The 18,713-nt window shown below is 38.4% G+C and overlaps 1 protein-coding gene across 1 annotated transcript in view; it reads left to right on the top strand.

Annotated features, from left to right (window-relative positions):
• Positions 1-18,713, top strand: part of LOC139308832 (ectonucleotide pyrophosphatase/phosphodiesterase family member 1-like) — a 51,726-nt gene that overhangs the window by 14,286 nt on the left and 18,727 nt on the right. The window contains exons 3-14 of the mRNA XM_070932707.1: positions 197-313; positions 1,984-2,109; positions 3,975-4,035; positions 5,272-5,369; positions 6,331-6,410; positions 6,926-7,045; positions 9,018-9,127; positions 10,701-10,766; positions 12,089-12,161; positions 15,667-15,775; positions 16,506-16,637; positions 18,450-18,481. Coding sequence (XP_070788808.1) covers positions 197-313; positions 1,984-2,109; positions 3,975-4,035; positions 5,272-5,369; positions 6,331-6,410; positions 6,926-7,045; positions 9,018-9,127; positions 10,701-10,766; positions 12,089-12,161; positions 15,667-15,775; positions 16,506-16,637; positions 18,450-18,481 — 1,124 coding nt within the window. The remainder of the gene's footprint in view (positions 1-196; positions 314-1,983; positions 2,110-3,974; positions 4,036-5,271; positions 5,370-6,330; positions 6,411-6,925; positions 7,046-9,017; positions 9,128-10,700; positions 10,767-12,088; positions 12,162-15,666; positions 15,776-16,505; positions 16,638-18,449; positions 18,482-18,713) is intronic.

The raw sequence follows: 18,713 nt of genomic DNA, 5'->3' as shown, positions 1-18,713 counted from the left end.
ATCTATATTCATAGACAGATTCAATAGCATTTATATTCTTTTAGACTGAGAATGCCTATTTACTTTTCATAGGGGGTTAACAAAAAGGGAGTTACTAAAAGAGCAATCCATACTTTCATGCACGTGGCTGCTAAATCACCCTGAAATAGAATATTGTGTGCAATCTGTAACATTGAGTAAATATTAAAATTTTCAGTGAAAACTTGCAAGGGTCGTTGCTATGAAAGAACATTTGGAACCTGCCGCTGCGACAAGGAATGTGTTGAACTTGGAAACTGCTGTTTAGATTTTCAGGAAGCTTGTACGGAACCTGGTAAGCAATTTTTTTTAAAGTTTTGTTTTATTGCTTTCATTTCATTCCAGCTGAGTGTTTCAAGGAGTTGCGCTTCTGGATTTCAATCATTATTTCTATCTGTTTCAATTGTGTATGTTTCCATATGTTTCAGTTGAATAAATTCAGTCAGAACTGATGGAAAACCAAATTGAATTAATATATTGAATCATATTTTGCCTGATTTTTATATTCCTAGTAGAGGTCAGAATGAAGATGTGGGTTATAAGGGGAGAAATGGACCTTTCTTACCAGTTTCTCTTCTGATAAATTCAATATTTCATGGCTGGCCATACCCACCATGGCCATTATTTTCTGAAGAGAGGACCTCTACCCCATGGCAAACCATTCTGTGCCAGTGCCAGTAATATGCTCTCCAATTCCACATTGATTCAGGGGTGAAATGTAAAATTTCTTACTACTGGTTCTGTGGGCGTGGCTTGGTGGTGGTGGGTAATGTGACTGGGTGGGCGTGGCCAACTTTTTTTTTTTTTAACTTTTCAAAGCATTTTTTCTAATGCTTTGAAAAGCCTCTCTGCCGATCAGGCAACTCAGCTGGGATCGTCAGAGAGACTTTTTAAAAAATACCTCTCTGCCGATCAGGCAACTCAGCTGGGATCAACCTTCGGCCAAGAGGTTGCAGGAAAAAATGCTTTGAAAAGCCTCTGACGATCCCAGCTGAGCCGTGCAATCATCAGAGGCTTTTTTAAAAACTTTTAAAAGCATTTTTTCGTCAGAAGAGTTTGTAGAAAATATGCTTTTAAAAGTAAAAAAAGAAAAAGCCTCTGATGATGGTGCGGCTCAGCTGGGCATGGGGGGGGGGGGCCGCAGGGATTTTTGCTACTGGTTCTCCGAACCACCCGCCACCATCGCTACCAGATCGGCGATCCAGTCTGAACCGGGAGCATTTCACCCCTGCATTGATCAGTCCAAAATGATTCAAAGATCTGTTTTAGATGTTTAGAACCTATGAATTCAAGGTCTCCAAAGGTAAAAGTTCCCCTGCACATGCGTGCTAGTCGTTTCTGGCTCTAGGGGCGGTGCTCATCTCCGTTTCTAAGCCGAAGAGCCAGTGCTGTCTGAAGATGTCTCTGTGGTCATGTGGCCAGCATGACTAAACGCCGAAGGCACAGAGAGCGCTGTTACCTTCCCACCAAAGTGGTCCCTATATTTCTACTTGCATTTTTTATGTGCTTTCAAACTGCTAGGTTGGCAGAAACTGGGACAAGTAACGGGAGCTCACCCTGTTACGCGGCACTAGGGATTTGAGCCACTGAACTGCCGACCTTCTGATCAACAAGCTCAGCATCTTAGCCACTGAGCCACCGTGTCCCTTTCACCATGTTCAGGTCTCTACTCAATGTTTAAAATATTGAGAGAGTGCATGGATTGGGGAGTAAGAGAAATACATTGGTAGGAATATTGGGAATTTAAATTGGTTGGATAACTTAAATGATGGCATTAGGTCTTCTCCCAGACTGGTGGCTTTACCCATGAGATCCTTGCTCAATATTTCCTTGAGTGCAGAAGATACAAAAAGAAAATTTTCCTTTTTTGTTTTGTAGCCTTGTAATAATTTGACATGCAATTCCACGTACTGTTTTTATCCAGCCCAGACATGTTTAATTTCAAATAGTATCTCTCTGTTACAGTTCAGATATGGACCTGCACCAAATTTCGATGTGGTGAGAAGAACCGGCCAGAATATCATTGTTCCTGCTCGGATGATTGTGTGAAAAATAATAATTGTTGCGTCAATTACGACTCTGTTTGCCAAGGTAAAACTCCCTGTTTTCTTCTTTCTTCCAATAGCAGCAGTGCATTGGACTGTTTATTCTACTTACTGTTTATTCTACTTTTTCAAGGATTTTGAGTTAGTTTCTAGGTCAAGAGCTATGATTTAAAAGACTGCTTTAAACATTCTTTTCTAAAGAAAGCACAGGTCAGGGTCTATTCAAACTCAGAATCTATTGAAATTATTATTATTATTATTATTGTTGTTGTTATTATTATTATTATTATTATTATTATTATTATTATTATTATTATTTTAATTTGATTTATATGCCGCCCTTCTCCAGAGACTCAGGGTGGCTTACAATGCGCTAAGCAATAGCCTTCATTCTTTTGTATATTTATACAAAGTCAGCTTATTGCCCCCACAACTGGGTCCTCAATTTACCTACCTTAGAAAGGATGGAAGGCTGAGTCAACCTTGAGCCTTGGTGAGATTTGAACCTGCAGTAATTGCAGGCAGCTGTTCTTAATAACAGGGTGCTTTAGACCACTGTACTACCAAGACTCTTGAAATTATTGGGATAAGTTGGTTACAGTGTGACCAGAAACTGGCTGATTTCAGTGGGAGCTGAGTTAACTGGTATCTTATTTTATGTACCATAGCAAGCATTTGGTTTTTAAGCTTAGGGATAATGTTTTGTTGCTGACTCCATATATAGTAAGCATCTGCTCTGATAGTTCATACATAGTAAGCTTGTCCTCTGACTAAGTGTTTTTTATCAGGGCAACCTGGTCTGCCCAAATATGGGACGGAGCATACTGCTTCTGCTTGTCCTCTGACGGTTGCAGAATTTGGGTTTGGCTAGTCTAGAGAAAATAAGGACTAGGGGGACATGATAGCAGTATTCCAGTATTTGAGGGGCTGCCACAAAAAGAAGGTGGGGGTCAACTTATTTTCCAAAGCACCAGAGGGCAGGACAAGAAACAATGGATGAAAACTAATCAAGGAGAGAAGCACCCATGAATTAAGGAGAAATTTTCTAACAGTGAGAACAATTAACAAGTGGAATAAACTTGCCCTCAGAAATGATGGGTGCTTCTCAAGGATGTGTGCATTCTCTGTGGGATATCAATTTGCCATTTGCCATTCACTCTAAGTCCAGAAATATCCTAAATCTTCAGTCCAAAGCTCCTTTAATCAAGGGAATTCATTTTCACAGTCCTGACCTTCCTTTCTAAGAACATGGCAAGCTTCAGTATAGTCAGCCATGCTCCTGTTCTTTCCTAGCGGAGGAGGAGGAGGAGGAAGGAGAAGCATTTGAATGGGAGCATCAGATGTGGAATTTAGGAAATGGGAGCTGAGTCCTTTCTCCTCTCATGTTTGCTCCCTTGTATCTCATTCTCCAGTTAGTTTTCTCATGTTCTGTCTCAGATCGGAACTGGGCTAAGGAAAAGACAGTGGCTTGGCAGCATATTTTTATTAGAGGGCCAGTGGATGGAGTAAATTCTAAAGACTGCACCTGTGTAGCTTTTCTGCATTAATAAGCAATAGAGACCACTAATTTGAGATAACCATTTTAAATATTATAGCTTTTTCTTTAAAAAACAAAACAAAAATACAAATGGCTACACCTAATGACCTTTTTATTGTAGATGTCATATGTAACTATAGTGATATCAAACTTGAGATCCAAAAATAGTTTTAGAGCTGCAATGCCCATTTGGCTTGTGATTAAAAAAGGCTTGGAAATCTCATGATATATGTGAAATTAGCAGGAGGTTAAGAAATAAGATAAACGTAATAGTTTCCTAACTACGCAATTAATAAAGTATCAAATAGGTTTTACTCTTTTGAAAAACAAAATAATGTAATAAACTTCTTTTTTTAAACAAACAAACAAACAAGGAAAGACAAGTTGGCTTGAAGAGAAATGCGAAGACATCAGTGAAAACCAGTGTCCAGAAGGGTAAGGAAATTTAAGATGGATTTTGCAACTTTCTAAAAATCAGTGGAGAGAGGATGATAATGTGGTATCAAAACGTCTCTTGCAAGAATCTTGATGAAAAATAATTCACCCCAAAACTAAATCTTTAATAAAAAATATTTTTTTTAAAAAAATACGAATTTATTCCTGTAACTGGTGGTCTTCCATTCATTCAGCAATTGTTTGAACTTATGATGGTGCTGAACAAGTGGTACATATAACTAGTCCTCAAAAGTTCAGCATCATGACACTTGCATGATTGCAATCCAGGCACTTGGCAACCAGCTCACAATTGTGACATCACAGTGTCCTGTGATCACATCAGTGGTGGGTTGCCCCCGGTTCACACTGGTTCTATAGAACCGGTAGTAAAACTGGCGGGAGGCTCCACCCACCGACCCCGACGTCATGCGGCCCCGTTGCGAACCGGTACTAAAAGTAGGTAGAACCCACCCCTGGATCACATGATTGCTCTTTGCTACTTTCATTGCCAGGTTCCCAAAAGCAAAGACAATGGGAAAACCAGCAGGGAGTTGCAAACGGTGACCATGTGATGATATCACACTTTACAATGTCATGTGATCCGCTTAATAATGTCAACCGGAAGTGCCAGAAATGCTGCCACTAAATGGTGCAGTCATGTGATGTCACACTTTGTGACCATGTTGCTTAGTGATGGAAATTCCAGTCCAGTTGCCATTGTTAACCAAGGACTACCTGCCCTTGCCTGATTTACCTCCATGTAAATCAGGCAAGGACATTACTTCCGTGTGCACGAATTTACATTATATTTTTCATCCCCATAATTGCTGTTATAGCTTCTTCTTTCCCCACTGTCCATGTTTGTGGGGAAGATCTGATGAAAGATACTTGCTTTACATAAAGAAACTTACTTCCTCCCTCTCAGGTAGAATGTTGTGTAAATTGGCAAAGCCTTTGTTACTGTAGCTTTCCCAGCTTAGAGTTTATAAAAAATGTGGTTCTTAACTCCTGCAGCTCCCATTGTTATGGCAGCTGAGGTTCAGGTTTTAGAGGGCATCAGGCTGAAGATAGCTGATGTAGATGAATAGCGAGTTTTGATGTGGTTTTCCTTTCATCCTTTCTTCTGCAGCATGCTTATGGTCACATGGTGGAAGAGGCCTTAAATCTATAGCATGTAGAAAATAAACAAATAATGATAAGATGCTTACCTTAACTGTCCTTATGTTTCCAACTCAGATTTACAAAACCTCCAGTGTTACTATTTTCTTTGGATGGATTCCGAGCTGAATATTTGCAAACTTGGGGCAAACTTCTTCCTGTTATTAGCAAATTAAGTGAGTACCTACTCTGAGCAATAGCAAGCAGAGAAAAAGAATTAAATGGTGTTCCCTTTCATAGCTCTTCATATCCTTTGTAAACTCCAAATAAGACTTGGATATTTCATGGGCAGCAGTGATTCAAGACCCAAGAATGAGCTTGCTGAAGTCCTGCTTGAATTCAGCAATTCTTTTTAAAACTGTTATAACCGTGTAATGATTACATTTCCAGATATGGAAATTTTTATATTTTAAAGATGATTAATTATGAGGTGTATGAGCAAGGGGATGGTAGAGAAAGAAGACACTTGAATATATTTGAAACCTATTTATTTTGGAGGGCTGAACAATAAATATTTTCCATCTGTAATTTAGTGATACAGTAATTCAATCTAAGGGATGCGGTGGCTCACTAGTTAAGACGCTGAGCTTGTCGATCGAAAATTCGGCAGTTCAGAGGTTCGAATCCCTAGTGCTGCATAATGGGGTGAGCTCCCATTACTTGTCCCAGCTTCTGCCAACCTAGCAGTTCGAAAGCACATAAAAAATGCAAGTAGAAAAATAGGGACAAGCTTTGGTGGGAAGGTAACAGCGTTTGTGCACCTTTGGCATTTAGTTATGCTGGCCACATGACCACGGAGACGTCTTCGGACAGCGCTGGCTCTTCGCCTTTGAAATGGAGATGAGCACTGCTCCCTAGAATCGGGAATGACTAGGACATATGTGCGAGGGGACCCCTTTACCTTTAATTCAATCCAATCTAAGTTCTCTATTTGAAACTTCTAGCAGTATCTAAAATATGTGAAGACAGTGAGAATGATGGGCATTTTGCATTTCATTTGGAACAGTGTAATAACATTTATTTTTGCTACTGCAAAAAACATGGGAAATGCCGTATTATTCTAAATCATTCTGAATATTTGATATGAAAAAATGCATTATTTATAAACATGGAATTGCATTTTTTTTTCCTTAACAGGAAAATGTGGGACATATACTCGCAGCCTAAGGCCAGTATATCCATCAAAAACATTTCCTAATCATTACAGCATTGCTACGGTAAGAGTATGTTTAAGTTTTTGCTTTTCATGTTCCATACTCTCTTCGAAGGCATACTAAGAGTTGTAAAAATTCTATTTCATTACATTAGGAGAAATAACCAAGTAGTAACTTCCATAACTTTCTCCCACTCCTTGATTCCATGTTTCCAACGTAGATACCATCATGTCCCAGTTTTCGTTTGCCTGACGTGTTCTTTGTGCCTCTTTTCACTCTAAATCCAATCTTGTCTCTTTAAATTGTCATTAAGTCTTAATGTTTTAACTTCTCATGGGCCTTGCAATTGCCCCACATTAAATAAAAAGTATATAGAAACTTTCCAAATTATTGTGGAATTGTGAGGGAAGCAGAGTTTCTTTTAGCAAATTTTATTTAAAATCCATTATTGTAATACTAAGCTGGAGGGAATCAAATTTGATGGATCTCCAAGTGTTTCTGTCTTCTACTGTGTTTAGCTTGAGGTCTCCAATTGTTGAATCATTGTTGATGCATATTAATTCAAATCTTACTTCCAGGGTCTGTATCCAGAATCCCATGGTCTCGTGGATAACAAAATGTATGATCCAGAGAGAAATGCTACTTTCACACTCAAAAATGCTGAGAAATTTAATCCACAGTGGTACCAAGGACAGCCAGTAAGTATTAATTCTAAATACAATGTGTTATTAACTATCAAAAGATACTTAATGCAGCTCACATTCTACTATATTGTACCTTTTGTAAGGACTCACAGCCCCAACTCATAACAGCTCACTTGATAAAATACCCGGGAAGCACCGATTCCTTTTATGTGCAATTGCTGTTATTGGATCAGTCCGATATAGTGTCTTTGAATGTTGTTATACTGTCTGCAACATTAGGCAGACTTTGACTGCCCACTGACAAGTCACTAACAATTGTTAAAGATTATCTTGTATTTCTCTTCTCTTCTCTTCTCTTCTCTTCTCTTCTCTTCTCTTCTCTTCTCTTCTCTTCTCTTCTCTTCTCTTCTCCTCTCCTCTCCTCTCCTCTCCTCTCCTCTCCTCTCTTCTCCTCTTCCCTCCCTTCCCTTCCCTTCCCCTCCCCTCTTTTTTTCTTTTTTAATGCTTCTTATTGTCTCTTTTTAATGGTATGTAATCTATATGCCTGTTGATGCTAATTTGTCTAAATGCCAAACTTCCAGGAATTCCATAACATTTTTGGATTTAGTTTAGTCTAGGATGCTCACAAGTTCCCTGTTGAGATAATGGTTAAGTCTGTCAATGTGTTACAAAATTAAGGAGTTTTCATTGTGTTTTATGATTGCTAATTGGTGTTCCTGAGTGCACTCTGCTAGCCTGCTGTCTGTTTGTTCTACAAGAGAAAGTCATTGTATAGTTTTATTGCATGGAGAAGCAACATGAGCTGCCTGGGACTAACTATGGGAAACATGAGAAATGAGGGAAAGAGAAAGTTAAAGATAAAACCAAGGCTATCTGCCTGTTCCACAGAGAAATGGTAACATAATAATGACAAAGATAGCAAGTGAAGAAAAAAGAAAGTTGAAAGAAAAATGAGCTATTTAGTAATTTATACTACTGTGGATTGACAGATAAATTGGTGATGTCTGGCCAGATAGCCTGGCAGCAGAAGGAGGCCATCTTAAATTTATAGTGGATGAATTTGCCATGCTCTTTTGAAACAGAACAAAGAAAGAAGGAAATGACAATATTTGTGTTTTCCCCCAAAATTTTATTAAATTTCCAAAAATATATAAAATACAAAAAAGGGGAAAAAAGGAGTTGGGGAAAGTGGTGACAACAACAACAAACTAAAATAAGGAGTAACAATTACAAAAAGCTGTAGAAAAAAGTAATGTCAAACTTTCTTCCATGGGGATAAAAACATAAATTAATGACACCTTGAACTAGAATGCACCATATTAAACAATACCTCAGTCATCATAAACATATCCAACCATCAAAACCCAAGTTAAAATCTTCTTTGTTTTAGTTTCAATCAAAAAAAATCCAAGAGTGATTACCAAGTAGAAACAAAGCTAGATAAAATATTTTCTTTAATCAAAGCAGTCAATTAATTTTGCCATGTTTGCCAACTCCATTAATTTTACCATCCACTTATTTTTGAAAAGGGAATCCTGGCTTTCAGGAGGCAAGGCCGAAATGAAGCAGCTCTTTGTAAATACAAGATCAAGAGTGCTCAATGCAATACGGTATAGAATAGAAAAGGCTTGATCAGAGGAATGTTGAAATATTCAGTTATTCTTGAAGATTATATAAATAAATAAATCTATCTCTTGTTAGAAGAAACAGAATAGCAGATCCTGTGAAAGACTCAGCAGAGGCACTATCGGACAGCTTCTCATCTTCTTATGAATAGCCTTGGAAAATAAATTGCTATAAACATAAGCAATCAATGAAAGATTCAATAAGAGAAGACTGGCATAAGGTTAGGGGCAAATGTGTTCCTTTTGATTACAACATAGAAGGGTTGAGTGAGTGGGTGGAAACTGGCAAGCAAAAATCCATGGAATTCTTTTAAAGCAGCAAATTATTTTCCAAATACTGTTTCAAAAGCAACAGAGAGAATTCACAGTTACAAGGGTTTTTTTTTAATCTTTTTGTACAGATTTGGCTGACTGCAATGTATCAGGGACTAAAATCTGCTTCGTTTTTCTGGCCTGGTTCAGATGTTGATGTCAATGGAAGTTTTCCAAACTTGTACAAATTATATAATAGGTGAGAATTTGTGAATGGAGGAACCTCATGAAAAAAGTTCTAAAAAGCTAAATCTTTTAAGCGTGGCAGGATTTTTTTGGAATAGTTTTCCTTTTTTTTAAAAAAAAGAAAGCTCTTGCTGTGGTACGACCTCTGTTCCTTTCCACTGCTATTTTAAATATTATTGGTTATTTAGCTTTAGTTGGTTAATAAGGTTAAAAACCTGCTTCAAAGAAAATCTGTGGGCATATTTTAAGCACATAATAAATTCTTCAGTCATGCTTTCAGTCATTAGCACATCATTTTCATTTTTATTATCTTATGGATTCTATTTATTTAATTGTTCTATTAGGAACCCCTACATTCTATGGGATTGCATGCTTTGTTGGTTTTGATATTATGCCGATTGTAAGTTGCTTGTTTTTTTAAAAATATTTTGTGATGCACTTGCTATTTTTTTGTATATAGATTTGAAGACGCTAATTATTGCTGACATTCTAAGTTGTTAATTAGCTTAACAACACATATATTACACAACCCGCTGAAAGGCTCTGTAAGAATTCTGAATTTGTAATTCTTTCTAAATGTCCTTCTTACAAGGTCAAGTTTGAGTTTGTTTTGCAGGTGGTAGGGGAGAAAGAGGGGTGGGATTAGCTTTATGATGTGTTGATCGATTGATTATTTTCAACCACTTGGATAAATTTTCCCCATGATCTGTCTCTAACCTGGATTTTCAGGTTTTCTGATATTCCACCCATTATGAGTCTATCCTTACATACAGTATTAAAGAAAAAGAAAAAAAGGGACAATTTTTATTGATTCCAGATGTTCCATTAAAGAGGGGCATACTTTTTATAGTTTATGAATTTATTTTAACCTCATTAATAGTTTCACCAGAATTAACATTGTATTTGCTTGTAAAGCTACAGGCATTCATACAGGATTGGTGTAATTGTAGAATGTCTAGAATTATATCTCTGTGCCTGTTGTCCTAAATATGCATTTCCAAGCACAAGTCTCTGAAAATGCTAAGCAGATATTTCTGCACTTAAAAAGCCCCTCTTGTTTTATAAAATTTTAATCTTTAAAATATTCTGAATATTTTCATAATAATCCAATTAGTTTTCAGAGATATGCATGAAAATATATTTCTTCTAATCAAAAATAGCAGGTAAAGAAAGCCTTAATTAGCTAACCATGGTATGGGAAATATCTTATTCTTTTCTGAATGGTAGGCTTATTTCAAACCAACCATGGCTTATTCTTTTCTGAATCTCTTAGCTAAAATCTGCAGGGTACAATATTCAGATGATCAGAGAGTTACTGCCATCTAGTGACTGTCCACATTTTTGCAGTGGCAGATGTAGCTCCAAATGAACTGTCTGGGTTAATTTGGGGATGCATAAAACTTGCCTGATTCAAAGTACCTAAGTAATAATTGTTACAACGTTCCAATCCTGATCTATAATTATCTATTTTCTGGATTTTTAGAATACGCTGGATCTTTATGTCCAGATTTAATAAATCAATGACAGCTGCCCTAAGGCAAATGTCACATGTAAGTCTCTGTGTTTTGTTGACATTTTCTCTTTAGATCAATACCATTTGAAGAAAGAGTAATAACATTTCTTAGATGGCTACAATTACCAGAGGAAGAAAGGCAAGTAAATTGCTATCTCAAAGCAATGTATAAAATAACTGAAAGACAAATAGTAATTGCTGTCTTGAATTGGCACCATTTGGCTTGGCTTGTGGATGTTGTGAAGTTTGTTACAAATTTTTTTAAAGGGCTCATAAAAGCTTATACTGTAATAGAGTATGAATGTGTAGTAATATAATACATATTGATTACTTCACGTTAATGGTTCATTTCGGTGAAAGGAGTGTCTATTATTCCCATTTGTCTGTTAGCCTGGACAGAATGTCATATAGCATGATGTCATAATTCAATTGTAATTGCAGTGGAAATTTTATCTATTGAATCTGAAATCTGTTGAATTAAAGTCCTTTAAACTGAGGTTTCACTATAGGTAACATTTTCACAGTGCTTTCAACTGTTCAGAATGCCTCATGCGCATACTTTAAATTATAACACTCATGCATACTGTATTTTAATATACCATGTTTTCCCGAAAATAAGACAGGGTCTTATTTTCTTTTGACCCCCAAAATAAGCACTTGGCCCTATTTTCAGGGAGGTCTTATTATTTTTGAGGTGCAGAAGGCAATGAGCATGGTCACTTCATGGCTGCTGCTGACACAGCTGCTCGTCAGCTGTTAGGCCCTGAGGCTGTGCATGCGCTTCCAGCCTTGCTTCCCAGGACCTGCACCATGCCATTGGCCTGGCCACGCTGCTGCGACCAAATGTCCTGTCATCGCCATCGCTTCCCTATTCTTCGCTAATGGCTTTTGCGGTGGCCATTAGCGTGACAGAAGGGGCGCAGTGGCTAGGGTTGCGGGAGTGGCTATTAGGTAAGGGCATGTGGGATGTGTGGGGCATGTTCCCCCTCCCTTCCCCCCCTCCGGCCTCGCCTCTTTATCTCGTGTTGTTTGTGTGGCAAGCAACCAGAGGAAATGGCGGGGACTGGCTGCACATGCATTTAAATATTTTTGAGGAGGGCTTATTTATTGTGCTCAGAAGCCTGATTGGGCTTATTATCCGGGGAGGTCTTATTTTCAGGGAAACAGTGTACTGATATTATTATTATTACTACTACTCATATTGTGGGCTGAGTTTGAGAGAGTATGATTTGCTTAAGGCCATTTAGTGAGAGGTTGCTTGATTCAGGACCCAGCCTCCTGGTCATCATGCTTTATCCCCATATGTTATCTATATGTGTACTATAATATATATTTTTATATAAACCACCCCAAAATTTGTTATTAATGCAGTTGTTTCTAATGAAATTACTGAATTTAAATATTTTCACTCTTCTCTTAATTTATATGTAAAATATTAAATTTTAATGCTGTTTGATATAGACCACACTTTTACACTCTGTATTTAGAAGAACCAGATTCCTCAGGACACAGTTATGGGCCAATCAGCAGTGAAGTAAGTAACTGGATGTTATAATGGCATTTCTTTTAAATTAAGTTCCATAGTAGATTAAGGCTAAGAACATTAAAAATTTCTAATTAAGGTGTAATTTGATCCCCTCACTTAAAATAAAACACCCCTTTAATTATTCATATATTATAAAAATGATGCACAGCTCTAGGAGTATAACATGATGACATATAAAAATTGAAAACAACTATGAAAGATCTTGATGCAGAATATATTTAATGGAGACTACGGATAAGATCGTTAAACTTAATTATTAAAGAAGATTTCAGATTTACAATTGTATTAAATAATTAGGCTCAGACCATCCAAAGACATTAACACTGATAGGATTAAAAGTTAAGAAGTGTTTTAAAAAGTAAGTGACCCAAATAGATAACAGAGAATTATATGTATGTGCATTGGGATAAAGGATTGGGTGATAGCCTGAAACTTTAAAAAGAGATCACTTTAATACTTCTTGGATCAAACTTTATGCATTAAACATTTAAGTAAAATTTAAATCACTCAGATTCGGGAAGATCTGGACTCCGACTGGGTAGTCTCAGGGGGAGGGACTGGGGCAGGTCTTGAGAATGTTACCTGGGATGAGTTTGATCCTGTGACCCCTGAGGACTTGTTTATTGGACCCGTGTCCCTCCTGGTTAGTGCTGGCTTCCCGGGAGGTGACACGAGGCTGGCTCCAGGGGATTATAAATGCTTCATTGGGTGAGGGTGACTTTCCTGCCGCCTTGAAAGAGGCGGTGGTGAGGCCTCTCCTCAAGAAGCCTTCCCTGGACCCGGCAATGTTGGTTAATTATCATCCGGTCTCCAACCTTCGTTTTGTGACGAAGGTTGTTGAGAGTGTGGTTGTGCAACAGTTCCCCCAGCACCTGGATGAAACGACGTATCTGGATCCGTTCCAGTCGGACTTCAGGCCTGGGTACAGCACGGAAACGGCATTGGTCGCATTGGTAGATGATCTCTGGAGGGCTCGGGACAGGGGGTGCTCCTCTGTCCTAGTCCTGTTAGATCTCTCAGTGGCTTTTGATACCATCGACCATGGTATCATGCTGCACCGGTTGGAAGAGTTAGGGGTGGGAGGCACTGTGTTGCGGTGGTTCTCCTCCTTTCTCTCTGACCGGTTGCAGTCTGTGTTGACAGGGGGACAGAGGTCGACCCCGAGGCCCCTCATATGTGGGGTGCTGCAAGGGTCGGTCCTCTTGCCTCTCCTGTTCAACATTTATGTGAAGCCGCTGGGCGAGATCATCTGTGATTTCGGGGTGAAGTACCACCAGTACGCTGATGACAGCTGTACATCTCCACCCCGGATCACCCCAACGATGCCCTTGAAGTGATGTCCCGGTGCCTGGAGGCCGTACGGATCTGGATGGGGAGGAACAGGCTCAGGCTCAATCCATCCAAGACCGAGTGGCTGTGGTTTCCGACGTCCCGATATAGTCAGTTGGCGCCATCACTGACTATTGGGGGCGAATCATTGGCCCCCACGGAGAGGGCTCGCAACTTGGGCATCCTCCTGGACTCACGGCTGTCTTTAGAAGAGCATTTGACGGCCGTGACCGGGGGGATTTTTCATCAGGTCCGCCTGATTCGCGAGTTGCATCCCTTTCTGGATCGGGACTCCTTACGCACGGTCATTCATGCCCTCGTCACCTCCCACCTGGACTATTGCAATGGTCTCTACATGGGGCTCCCCTTGAGGAGGCTCCAACTGGCGCAGAGTGCAGCCGCGCGGGTGGTAATGGGAGTGACATGGCGCTCCCATGTAACACCTCTCCTGCGCGAGCTGCACTGGCTCCCAGTGGTCTTCCGGGTGCGCTTCAAGGTTTTGGTTACCACCTTTAGAGCGCTCCATGGCTTAGGACCTGGTTACCTACGGGACCGCCTACTACCACCAATAGCCCCCCACCGGCCAGTATGCTCTCATAGAGAGGGACTCCTCCGGGTGCCATCAGCCAAACAATGTCGACTGGCAGCCCCTAGGGGGAGACCCTTCTCTGTGGGGGCACCTACTGTCTGGAATGAGCTCCCCCCGGAGATACGGAGGATCCCGGATCTGCGCACCTTCCGCCGCGCTGTGAAGACCTTTTTATTCCACCAGGCGGGCTTGGCCTAATCTTTTCCCTCTTTTTAATATGTAAATTTTAATCTGTTTTTAAATTATTGGGGTGTTTTAATTTGTCTGGGCCAAAATGGTTTAATTTGATTTTATCTGGTTTTTAAATTTTTTGTATCTATGTATTTTATTGTTTGGCTGTTCACCGCCCTGAGTCCTTCGGGAGTAGGGCGGTATACAAATCAAATAAACTAAACTAAACTAAACTAATTTTTATAGGAGAAAGCCAATGCCTATCCCTAAATATGGAGGAAAAAATTGTTGAACATTCAGCTGCACTCAGAATTTTGTTTGCATATTTAGATCCCTGGGTTAGAAAAAGATCATCACTGTGAGAACTTTTTCCTCCCTTTCTTTTTCTACGAAATACGAAAATTGTTTTCTTCTGCTTTGAACCTGCCTGGTTATTTATATCAGCCAGAATGACCCTTTTGAAGATGTCCCTTGATGCTAGAAATTTGGCTATCTAGTATGTGAGAACGGCTTTCTCTTAAGTGGTCCTCAGGCTAGGAAGAGTGTTTGGCTGTCACTTTTCTAATAGTTAGGAAAATGATAAAACAAATCCCTTTCCCCAAACTTATAATTGCTAATTGAATCGCTTCTAATGACATTGATTTTAATTTTGCTTTCATTTTAATTTCATTGTTTTTATTCCTATATTTTATCATTTGTATTTTTAATCACTGTAAGCTGCCATGGGCATTGTATAGGTAGAAAAATGGGATGTATATTTAATAAATGACAAATAATAATAACATCTGATTTTTGTCACATGGGTTGGAAAGACAACTGTTTTGGGGGATGGATACCCATATCAGCCTTGGCCTAATTTTTAGACATTCTTGTTTCTTGCTTTTGTGATACTCCTCCTTGGTTAAGTTTTCTGGAAATTTGGAATAGTTTCTACAATATCTGGGTAGTCTACAATGCTTTGTTTGTTTAGTTTTATTATGGAAGACTCTTTGTATTTCTTAATTCAGTTACAGGGGTGACCAAACAGCAATCCAGCATAGCTCAGCTATGCAGTCAATGAATGATCATTGCTGGAATTGCTCATCTTAGACAGTGGTCTTTGTTAAATTAATTTTACTTGAGTCAGGATGTGGAAAAACGATTTGGTGATATCTAACTGATCTTCTGCTGCTGATGGAAAGTATCAGTCAGCTATGTTGTTCCAAAGAGCTCTCCAAACTATATCAAGCAGAATTAAAGTTTGATAAGTGTTGAAGAGCAAGGGAGGCTAATGAAAAACCAATTCCTACTCTATATTTCTGACAGATGCTTTCTATTGGCAGCAGAATATTTATTGGAAACCACCATTTTTTTGAAATGTGAGTTAACTTATTGATCTTGCCTCTCTTCACTTTTGATTTGCAGGTCATTCTTGCATTAGAGAGAGTAGACAAAGTGGTTGGGTTGTTGATGGATGGGCTTAAGCAAATGAACCTTCACAACTGCATTAATATTATTCTTCTTTCTGACCATGGTAAGTTTTGTTAAACCATATAGATTATAGGATACATAAAACATTTTTGAAATGTCTTTTGAACCATTGTTCAAGGAGCAAATTTTCATGAGTTCACTGCTGGACTTAATTCTAACCCATCTGGATGATTGATTACAGAAAGTATTATCATACTTTAATTGAATCCATGTGCCAAACCAACAATGTTTAGTGCAAATGCAAGTGCTAATGTGAGATACAGATGACTCATTTTAGTTATATGTGAAGAGCTTCAGAGGATGTTGTCCATAAAGTGAGCACCAGTCAGTTAGGAAGGAAATGAATGTTTTCAATTTTCTGACTAAGACTCCCTATGTTACACCCTGCCTGCCGATCAGGGTATAAAATTGCATAAATACCAATTGCTTACATTCCCAGCCATCTGGAGCCCATATACAGTATAAATGCTGGGTCATAAAAAGGCCATAATTCCCCATCCTGATCTAGAGCCTTGGATGTTCATTATTTATAAAGATCGTTTGTTTAAGTGGGTTCTAAACAGGTAAATTTTGTTCAGTCATTGGGACTTGCATATAAAGAAGTTGGAAACAATATGGAAAGTGGAAATAATTTATATTCATTTATATGAACAAACAAGTCTTAGAGCTAATTTCTTGCTGATATTTATACTTGAGAGCTACTTTTTCTCAGTGCATAGTAAAATATGTCCATGTTTATAAATGAGCATAAATCTTCATATTTTTCTTGCAAGGAATGGAGGAAGCTAACTGCCAAAAAACAGCCTACCTGGACACATATTTGGGCAATGTTAAAGACCTGTTTGTGGTACCTGGCCCTGCAGCTCGCTTAAGACCCCAAAATTCTCCAGATGAGTATTTCTCTTGTATGTAACTATTAGACCAATTTGAATTACTTGCTTGTTATGTATTGATGTTTTAGTGTGTGAATGTTGGTCTTATATGAAGCTGTGGGATCAAATTAAATGTTTGCATTTGCTGGTTGAACTTTTTCTGATTACCTGACTCATGGAAGTGAGGCTGGACAATTCTCTCCTATTTTGGAGACCTTTTAAAATAATTTAGCTACATATACCATATTTTGCAGAGTATAAGACACACCTTCCCCCCCCCAAAAGAGGCTGAAAATTTGGGTGTGTCTTATACTCCAAATGTAGCTTTTTTGAAACTGTTTTTCAGCCCTAACGAGGTGCTAATGCTTTGCTTGAGTCTCCACTGTGCTTTAACAAGGCAATAGCAAGTGAAGTGATCTCCCCGTGCTTTGCCTGTTTTTCTCATTGCTGCTTCCTCTCAGCTGTGCTTTAAAAGCTGTTTTTTATCCCCAAGCAGGGGATAAAAAAACCAGCAAACTAATGTGCTGAAGCTGACCAAAGGACGCTAGCCAGATGAATACCTGGTAGGCAAATTCCCCCCCCCGCCATTTTTCTCCCCAAAAATTAAGCTGCGTCTTATACTCTGGTGTGTTTTATACTCTGAAAAATACGGTATATTTTTGGTGGGGGGGACTGTATATGTTCTCTTTCTTCCCGGAGATGATCAGTACTGGATTTCACCCTTTATTTGTATCTGAAAAAAAAGTCATGATATTTATATTTTTAAATAACAACGGCAAAAATTTAAATACTCCTCTCTATCAGTATTCATGTAGGCATGGCCTGTGATTCCCACACTATGGCTCTTGGATGCAAACTCACAGGGATGCCGTGCGATGTTTAAAATTTTTGTGACATCCATTTCTGAAGCTGAATTTTGGGCGATCTTTAAGGCTATGGTGCTGTAAAAAAATTACTGAAACATAAAGGTGTTACTATATAAACGTTTGGAAACTTTGACATAGAGCTTCAGATGAAAACTGTAATGCTGAACATCTCTTAGGATCAAAACAAATAGAAATCTTGTAATTATGATTTGTCAATATAAAAGGTATTGATAGCTGAACTCTGAGCAAATGAAGTTTAAAGGCAGAATTTGAATGTTCAATGTCAGGTTCCAGATTCCCACATTTCTTTATTACCAGTAGGCAAAGCTTCATAGAGGTTGGGGATTTGCAGTGAAGAAGTAGTCTTCCAGAGAATTGAGTGATCAACTGATTTCTGAAATCTTCTCAATATATATCTACAGTCATATTCTTTGAAATAATATCTTAAAGAAAAAAAAAGACAATTGTTGTTTGTTGCCTTTATGTAGACACCAGGGAAAATTACATATTTTTATGTAATTTGGAACATACAGTTACTCTTACTTGTTTTTACCTAGTGCAAGTGTGGACCTGGGATTATTATGTGCAGGCAAACCAGTCTGGAAGAGGCCATCAGTATTCAATTCCTTAGCAAAAATGTTTTACCCTTTAAGTCCACATTATAATATAGATTGCCTTCTAATTATTTTAACAATTCCATTGACCATTCAGAAATCTCTTAGAGCTTATGAATATTAATTCAATATGGGGCAGTTTTCAGAAAACTATTTTAGCATTATCTATACTGACGTGTTACATCCTTGTGTTCTGCTGTATGGTAAAGAGTTCCTTCTAATGGCTGTACTAGAGAAGAATATTTTAATTAGCTGATAAACAAGATGAAATGTGATATAGTATTTTAGCTACCACTACTTAGTTGGATGTCCTTTATTTTTCTTTTAACTTATAGGTTACTAATTATCTCATCTAACTCTTCTAGTTGATTATGGAGGCCTTGTCAGAAACCTCACGGTAAGTACTGACATCTTCTCCAAGTCATGACTCTTATTTTAGTTTATTGATTAGATTTAATATAGTTGCCCAACCCAGCAAACTACATTAGCTGCATTTTTCCCATCATTTATAGAATTAGTCAACTCATTCAGATCTAATATACCTTCCCTCCTTCAGACATATCAAGCAAGATATGGGGGTATATTATTATATTGCTGATATTGTGTTTGTTTCTTCTGCGATGGAAAAA

This window comes from Pituophis catenifer, unplaced genomic scaffold (genome assembly GCF_029215685.1).
Source record: "Pituophis catenifer annectens isolate HBS135680 unplaced genomic scaffold, rPitCat1.0.hap2 SCAF_1, whole genome shotgun sequence".
NCBI classification, from domain to species: domain Eukaryota; kingdom Metazoa; phylum Chordata; class Lepidosauria; order Squamata; family Colubridae; genus Pituophis; species Pituophis catenifer.
This window is presented reverse-complemented; position numbering and strand designations above follow the sequence as displayed.